This window comes from Otolemur garnettii, unplaced genomic scaffold (genome assembly GCF_000181295.1).
Source record: "Otolemur garnettii isolate 467f Iridium unplaced genomic scaffold, OtoGar3 scaffold00256, whole genome shotgun sequence".
In the NCBI taxonomy this organism is placed as follows: domain Eukaryota; kingdom Metazoa; phylum Chordata; class Mammalia; order Primates; family Galagidae; genus Otolemur; species Otolemur garnettii.
The window spans coordinates 1,056,345-1,064,971 of record NW_003852651.1 but is presented as its reverse complement, the minus strand read 5'-3'; the positions used below and the strand labels follow the sequence as shown (position 1 = coordinate 1,064,971).

General features: G+C 46.8%; 1 protein-coding gene across 1 annotated transcript in view; it reads left to right on the top strand.

Moving 5' to 3' along the window:
- The window catches only part of FGD1 (FYVE, RhoGEF and PH domain containing 1), a 48,206-nt gene that overhangs the window by 23,375 nt on the left and 16,204 nt on the right, over positions 1-8,627 (top strand). Inside the window, exons 3-8 of the mRNA XM_003802725.2 lie at positions 147-324; positions 453-888; positions 3,544-3,633; positions 4,320-4,468; positions 5,917-6,073; positions 6,178-6,316. Of these exons, the coding sequence (XP_003802773.1) occupies positions 147-324; positions 453-888; positions 3,544-3,633; positions 4,320-4,468; positions 5,917-6,073; positions 6,178-6,316 (1,149 nt within the window). The remainder of the gene's footprint in view (positions 1-146; positions 325-452; positions 889-3,543; positions 3,634-4,319; positions 4,469-5,916; positions 6,074-6,177; positions 6,317-8,627) is intronic.

The window sequence follows — 8,627 nt, the reverse complement described above, 5'->3', positions numbered from 1 at the left end:
AGGATCTCACCTCAGGCCTGCTGTGTGCCTACCTCAGGCAAAGGTGCATACCTAGGGTTTTCGAAGAGCGGGTGGTGGCCTTTCCAGCCACCTCTAAACCTGGCTGATTGAGGTCTCCCTGATCTCTTTCCCATCTGTCTCTCCAGTTCCCCCAAAGCCCAGCTACCTACAAATGCTCCGGGTGTCCCCCTTATCTGAGCCTATCCCCCCCCCACCATCACGTCCACTGCCTGCAGACCCCCGAGTGGCCAAGGGCCTGGCCCCCAGGGTGGAGGCCAACCTGAGTTCTGCAGCTGTATCCTCACTGATTGAGAAATTTGAAAGGTAAGTCTGAAGTCTGGTCCCTGGATGACCCTGTGGAGGGAAGGGGGAGCCTGGGACAAGAAGGGATAGGAGAAGCCTGCTAGTCAAGCTCCTACTCTGCCTCAATATGTGTCCACTACCCACCTTAGAGAGCCTGTGATCGTTACCTCGGATAGGCCAGCCCCTGGCCCCAGCCCAGGGACTCGAGAGCCAGCCATGTTGCCACAGCTACCCCCACAGCCACCAGTCCCTCAGCTCCCTGAGGGTGAGGCCTCCCGTTGCCTGTTCCTGCTGGCTCCTGGGCCCAGGGATGGTGAGAAGGTACCCAACCGGGACAGCGGCATTGACAGTATCAGCTCGCCATCCAACAGTGAGGAGACCTGCTTCGTCAGTGATGACGGGCCTCCCAGCCACAGTCTCTGCCCTGGGCCCCCTGCCCTGGCCAGTGTGCCGGTTTCCTTGGCCAACCCCCACCGGCCCAACTCCCAGGAGGTTGACAGTGACCTGGAAGAGGAGGACGACGACGAGGAGGAGAAGGACCAAGAAATTCCAGTACCCCCGATGGAGAGACAGGCATCTGTGGAGGTACTTGACCCATGTTCACCAAGAGGCAAGATTATGTGGAGAAACAGGGAGCCTGGCTTTTATGCTTAGTTTTTAACCTAGCTCAGTATTTCTTAAAATAAGACATTGTTTCCATTTTAGATGTTTATCTTCTCTGGTCTCCTAGCTTTAAATGCCAATAGCAAACACCTGGCCCTGCCTCCATCACTGTGATTACCAAAATGACCATACCCATTTCCAGTTGCTCACTAGGAATGATGTTCTATCCTCATCAGAGAGCTACTAGCTGAACCCCACTTTTTCCATCTGGAAAATGAGCATCCTGGTTTCTTTAAAGTCCTGTTCTGTTTGGAAAATCCCATGACTCAGTAGCTGTGTAACATTGGGCAAGTTTCTCTTCTCTCTACTCCTTGACCATAATCTTTACTCAGTTTCTTTATTTGTAAAATGGAAAGTCTCTTGCATCCAAATAGAATTCCCAATAGATAGAACAAGGGCATAAGAGCTAGAGCCCCATGGAGACCTGAGGCTGTGTAAATAAAGGTTAGTGGCATTATGGACCCCATTCTGTGCCCTGACAGCCTACCATTTCTTCTTCTTCTTTTTTTTTTTTTTTGTAGCAACAGAGTCTCACTTTATTGCCCTCCGTAGAGTGCTGTGGTGTCACATAGCTCACAGCAACCTCCAACTCCTGGGCCCAGGCGATTTTCTTGCCTCAGCCTCCGGAGTAGCAGGGACTACAGGCACCCGCCACAACGCCCAGGCTATTTTTTTTGTTGTTGCAGTTTGGCCGGGGCCGGATTTGAACCCGCCACCCTCTGTATATGGGGCCAGCGCCCTACCCACTGAGCCACAGGTGCCACCCACTACCATTTCTTTAGAAGGCATCTTTGTACCTCAATTAGGTCTCAGCCAGAATATCTGCTCCACCAGAACCAAACTCAAGTATGGGGACTAAGGCCAAGGACTGCTAGGATGACAGTTACTCAGCAAATAGGGTCTAACAATTAGGAAACTGAGTCAATAGGCAACGAGTTTTATATATATATATATATTTTTGAGAGAGTCTCACTATGTCGCCCTTAGTAGAGTGCCATGGCATCATAGCTCATAGCAACCTCCAACTCTTGGGATTAAGTGATTCTCTTGCCTCAGCCTCCCAAGTAGCTGGGCTATAGGCACCCACCACAACGCCTGGCTATTTTTTGGTCATAATTGTCATTGTTGTTTGGCAGGCCTGGGCTAGATTCAAACCCACCAGCTCCCGTGTAGGTGGATGGCACCCTAGCCACTGAGCTACAGGTACCAAGCCTGAGTTTCATATATTTTTATACTTTTGTGTTTTTCTCACATTCTAGGTACTCAGCAAGACCTTGCTGATAGGGAACTGAGTGGGTAAATAAATAACTAACACATGTAGACTACTTAATCTTTAATCTTCTATGTTATGTTTATATTAAATCATTTAGACTGGGCGTGGTGGCTCACATCTGTTATCCCAGAACCTTGGAAGGCCAAGGCAGGAGCATCACTTGAGGCCAGGAGTTCAAGACCAGCCTCAGCAACATAGTGAGACATTGTCTCTACCAAAAAAAGAAAAAAAATTAGTTTGAGCATGGTAGCATGCATCTATAGTCCCAGGGAGGACTGAGGTGAGAGTATCACTTGAGATCAGGAGTTCGAGGCTACAGTCAGTTATAATCGCAGCATTGCACATCAGCCTGGGTGACAGAGTGAGACCATGTCTAAAAAAAAAATCATTTAATTGTCTCCATTAAAAATGGACTTAGTGGGGCGGCGCCTGTGGCTCAGAGAAGTAGGGCGCTGACCTCATATGCTGGAGGTGGCGGGTTCAAACCCAGCCCTGGCCAAAAACTGCAAAAAAAAAAAAAAAAGGACTTAGTGGGAGGGGGAGGGAGGAGGTTTGATAGAGGGAGGGTAAATGGTGGGACTACACCTGTGGAGTACATTGCAAGGGTACAAGCGAAATCTTACCAAGTATAGAACATAAATGTCTGAACATAATAATTCAGTAAATGAAGTGAAAGCTATATTAATTAGTTTGATGTAAGCACTCCAAATTGTATAAAAAATCAACACAGTGTACCCCACAAATGCATAAATGTATTCATGATCTATGTGTATATGACTTAATAAAAGGAAAACAAACAAACAAACAAAAATATGGACTTAAGTTCTATTATTATCTTTATTTATAGATGAGGAGTCTTCAATACAGAGAAGTTAAACAATTTATGCAAGCTAGTGAATGGCAGAGCTAGGATTTGAACCCAGGAAGTCTGCCTTCCCAGCCTACATGCTTAACCATTACACAATGCTGAATGAATAGAGCAGATGAATGGATGAATGAGTGGCTGGCTGAGTGAGGGAGCACATATCATTGGAATTGAAGATTGGGCTTTATGACAGACTGGGACAAGGAGTTCCAGGCTACAGTGAGTTATAATCGCAGCACTGCACATCAGTCTAGGTGACAATTAAGTCACCTTCAATTAAGTCAGGGACAAAGCCAGGGGCCTCATAGATGGGGGTCAGGATTATCTCAGGGTGGCATTAAGCATAGAGTAGCTGTGAACTATTCTAAGAATTCTCGTGGCTTGGGTGAGGATTAAGGTAGAAGATGGTAGCTCAAAGGTCCCCTATTCTCCTTTCCAGTTGACTGTGCAGCAGAAGGTGTTTCACATTGCCAATGAGCTCCTGCAAACTGAGAAGGCTTATGTTTCCAGGCTCCATCTCCTGGATCAGGTGAGTGGCCTTTCAGGGGTCCTGGGTCCCCAGGACCTAGTAGGTGGGTTCTAAGGAAGAAGTGATAGGACCTGAGCTCAACCCCACCATTGTGGCCAGAATCTAGAGATGGTAAATCCCATTTCTGACCTTGAAGTCAACTTGCCTCTGAAGCCAACTCTGATTATGACTCCAATCTTGATCCTCATACTTACCCTTAGTCCTAACCCTAACTGTGACTCTGAAACTAATGCTGACTCTGACCCAGATCCTAAATTTACCCCTAGATGTGAACCTCATTCTAACCCTGGCCCTATTCCTGATCTCAAATCCATCAGACTTCCTCAGAACAGAGATTTTTGATGGCTTTATTCATTGCTCTACCCTAGCCTCTAAGATAATGTCTGGCACACGATAGGCACTAATTCCAACTTTCTTTCTGACCCTGAATCTAATTCCAACCTTGACCCTGATCTTGACTTCTCATTGTTCCAATGCCTAGCTTCAGGTCTTAACTTTGACAACCTAAATTGTGACCCAATATATAATTCTAAATTCATTTCCTCTCTCCTTGGTCTCAAAATCAACGCTGATCCCAAAGTTCCACAAAGCTGCCCACAAATACTGCCCTCCCTCACCACAAGCTGCCCCTTCCCCAGCCAAGTCCTAGGCCCAGCTGGGCTGAGCACTCCTGCCTTGTCCTACAGGTGTTCTGTGCTCGGCTGCTGGAAGAAGCTCGGAACCGCAGTTCCTTCCCTGCTGATGTTGTCCATGGCATCTTCTCTAACATCTGTTCCATCTATTGCTTCCACCAGCAGTTCCTGCTGCCTGAGCTAGAGAAGCGCATGGAGGAATGGTAAGGGCTCCCAGACCTAAGCTGCCTTCTCCCCTGTCCATGTGCCTACTAATCCTAGATCCAAATGGATAGACAAGAGTTCATTCCTACCTGACTTCTCCCCTTATTGACTTTTACAGAAAGAATCAGGTTCAAGCTCTGCCTTCTAGGCCCTCCCAGTCTAATGTAGAACACAGACCAGGACTCAGAAAATTACAACAGAATAGTATACCCCTCAGGGGTATAAGGTTAGGACCTCAATTGGCTGGGTTCAAATTCTTGCTTTGCTACTTGCTAGCTTGAACAGGTTTCTTAAGTTGCTGTGCCTCACTTTCCTCATCTATAAAATGGGGATAATAATAACATTCTACCTTGTTTTAAGGATTAAATGAGTATTCAGGGAATGTAAGCTGTTGTTATTTTTATTAGTGCTGTGATATAGCTGGAAATGGGAGGCTATGGGAACCCAGATAAGGGGACCAAACCTAGCTTAGGGATTAGAGAATGATTCAGGGAGGAAGTGGTGCCTAAGCTAGTCCTGAGGTAGAAGGGTAGGGTTTACAGGCAGCCTCATGGCCTCCAGGCTCTCGTCTTCCAATCTACCCTTTAGGGTCTATACCACCTATCAAAATATTATTTCTAAATAATAATCAGATCATGTTAATCCTGCTTAAAATTATCTCCATGTTCCCCACCAGCCTATGACCCCAGAGTGGGAGATCAGGTCTGGTTTATCTCCCATAATATACTATGATCAATGAGGAATGTGACCAGGGCTGATCACTTTGCCTCTTCTGACCATACAAATCTCAGGGCCCAACTGGATTTGTGTGACTCATTTCTTTTCTTTTCTTTTTTTTTTTTTTTGAGACAGAGCCTCAAGCTGTCGCCCTGGGTAGAGTGCTATGGCATCACAGCTCATAGCAACCTCCAACTCCTGGGCTTCAGTGATTCTCCTGCCTCCACCTCCCAGATAGCTGGGATTACAGGCGCCCGCCACAACGCCCAGTTATTTTTTGGTTGCAGCCGTCGTTGTTTGGTGGGCCCAGGCTGTATTAGAACCTGCCAGCTTAGGCGTATGTGGCTGGCGCCTCAGCCGCTTGAGCCACAGGTGCCGAGCCTGTGTGACTCATTTCTATGTCTCTAGCATCACCCAGGACAAGGCTAAGCACAGTCAATAATCAGTGTATGAAGTGGCCCTTGCAGGAAGTTCCAGGAGAAGTATTCCAAGATGCATCATTTCTGGTGCTCACGCAGGACAGAGTTGGGACAGGCAGCATTGAAGACCATGGTTTCAGGTCAAGCTGAGCCTCTTGATCTAATTGGCCTTTAATATAAGCAGTATTTCTTAAGGTGCAACTAGCTGAGAAGTGGGTTTCCACGACTAAGATGAGAGCAAAAGACCTGTAGGGGGGATCCTAGGGGACAAGGATCAGCAGGACCACATCAGTTCCTGCTTCCACCCCCAGGGACCGCTACCCACGCATTGGGGACATCCTACAAAAGCTGGCGCCCTTCCTCAAGATGTATGGAGAGTATGTGAAGAACTTTGACCGGGCTGTGGAGCTTGTCAACACCTGGACAGAGCGCTCCACTCAGTTTAAAGTCATCATCCATGAAGTACAGGTAAGTGGCAAAACTGGATGCAACAGCCTGGGGGAAGAGAGGTCTTCAGGGACTTGGGGAAAATCTGCAGCCAGACCTCAGCTTCTCTGCTCCTCTTGTCACAGAAGGAGGAAGCCTGTGGCAACCTGACATTGCAGCACCATATGCTGGAGCCTGTGCAGCGCATTCCTCGCTATGAGCTACTTCTCAAAGACTATCTGCTAAAGCTTCCCCATGGCTCCCCAGACAGCAAGGATGCCCAAAGTGAGTGTGTGCACCCAGCCCTTGTCCTGCTCCCCCACACTGATAGCCCTAGGCCAGACTTCTGAGGCAGGACCCAAGACATTCATAGAGTCAGCCTTCTATGCCCACATGATTGAGATCTCTCTCAGAGTGACATCTCCAAACTGAAAGGCCTACATTGAAGCTCTGAAGCAAGACCCTAGGATGAACCTCCAGGTTGAGATCCTTAGACAGAACATGTAGAAGCCCTCCTGTCTGAACTTCTCAACTAGAATCCCAGAATTTGAGGAGCATGCCCAGAATGATTCCCTAAAGGAAGCCACCCATGTCTTAGGCCAAGATACCAAGGCTGATTCCTAGACTCATTCCTTAATGAGTTTATACCAAGTACAAAATGAAACCCCCAAGGACAATGCCATCAGGTTTTAAGCCCAAACTGACACCCCTCAGGCCAAGCATTCTTCTTTGAATCTCCCTGGCTGAGCACCCCAGAGAGAGCCCTGTCTTATAAAGCTCAATTATTTTCCATCCCCCAGATTTAGAGCTTCAATCCATGTCCACCAGCCACTACCCAGAATGAACCTCCCAAAAGAACCTCCAACTCTGATCAGAGTCCCACATACTTACCTTTCCAGAACTGAGCACCCCAGATTGAACCCCATATTTTCTTTTCTCTTTATTTATTTATCTTTGAGACAGAATCTCACTCTATTACCCCAGGCTAGAGTGCCGTGGCATCAGCCTAGTTCACAGCAACCTCAAACACCGGGGCTCAAGTGATCCTCTTACCTCAGCCTCTTAAGTAGCTGGGACTACAGGCACCCTCCACAATGCCCTGCTAACCTTTTTTTTTCTATTTTTAGTAGAGATGGGTGCTTACTCTTGCCCAGTCTGGTCTCAAACTCCTGAGCTCAAGCAGGTCTCCTGTCTCAGCCTCCCAGAGTGGTAGGATTATAGGTGTGAGCCATGGTGACCAACGTGGATTCCATATTTTATACCTCTCAGATTTAGATTTATAGGCTGAGGGCAGCACCTGTGGCTCAGTGGGTAGGGTGCTGGCCCCATATAACAAGGGTGGCGGGTTCAAAACCAGCCCCTGCCAAACTGCAACCAAAAAAAAAAAATAGCCCAGCATGTGGCAGGTGCCCTGTAGTCACAGCTATTCTGGAGGTTGAGGCAAGAGAATCGCCTAAGCCCAAGAGTTGGAAGTTGCTGTGAGTTATAATGCCACATCACTCTACTGAGGGCGATAATGTGAGACTCTGTCTCTAAAAATAATAATAATAATAATAATAATAGATTTCTAGGCTGAGAATACCTCCTCCCCAAATTTATTTCTACATGTTGAACCACTAAAAAAGTGTTTCATTCTGGTTTCAGCCCCACCCCATAGAGTCATACCACAAATAGAGTTCCCCAGGGCATACCCTACTTTCTCTTCCTCAGACTGTTATTTCCATTCATTAACTTAGCAGCTATTTACTGAGCTCTTCAATGCTTTGTGCATTGTTTTAGGCACCGGTGATATGGAGGTGAACAAAACAGGCAAGGTCTTTGATATCAGGGAATATATCAAGGTCTTTGATGTATTCTAGGTGGGCAGAGAGACAATAAATAGAAGTGATAAATATACAGGAAAATATTAGATAGATATTAAGTGTAATTCAGAGAATTAGAACAGTGTGATGTGACAGTGACTAGGATGCCTACTTTAGATTGGGTAGCCTCTTTGAATAGAAGACATTTGAATCAAAATCTGAATAACAAAAAAGAAAGTAGCTACGTGCCAGTTGAGAGGGAGCACATTCTAGGCAGAGGCAACAGGAGGTGCAGAATCCCCAAGGCAGGGAAGGGGGAGATTAGAAAAGGTGAGGTGGTAGGCAGCTTACATATCTCTGGACCAAAAAAGAGGGCCAGTGTGACGTGAACATGTAAAGTGAGCATAGAATGGTAGAAGTGAGATAGGAGAGAGGAATAGGATTTTGAAGGCCAAGATAAGGATATGAATTTTATTCTGAGTATGGTGGGTAGCCATGGGAAGGTTTATTTATTTATTTATTTATTTATTGAGACAGAGTTTCACTATATCACCCTCCATAGAGTGCCCTGGCTTCCCAGCTCACAGCAACCTCAAACTCTTGGGCTTAACTGATTCTCTTGCCTCAGCCTCCCAAGAAGCTGGGACTACAGGCGCCCGCCACAATGCCCAGACATTTTTTTTTTGAGATAGTTTCATTATGTCACTCTCAGTAGAGTGCTGTAGCATCACAGCTCACAGCAACCTCATTTCTTGGGCTTAAGTGATTCTCTTGCCTCAGCTTCCCGAACACCT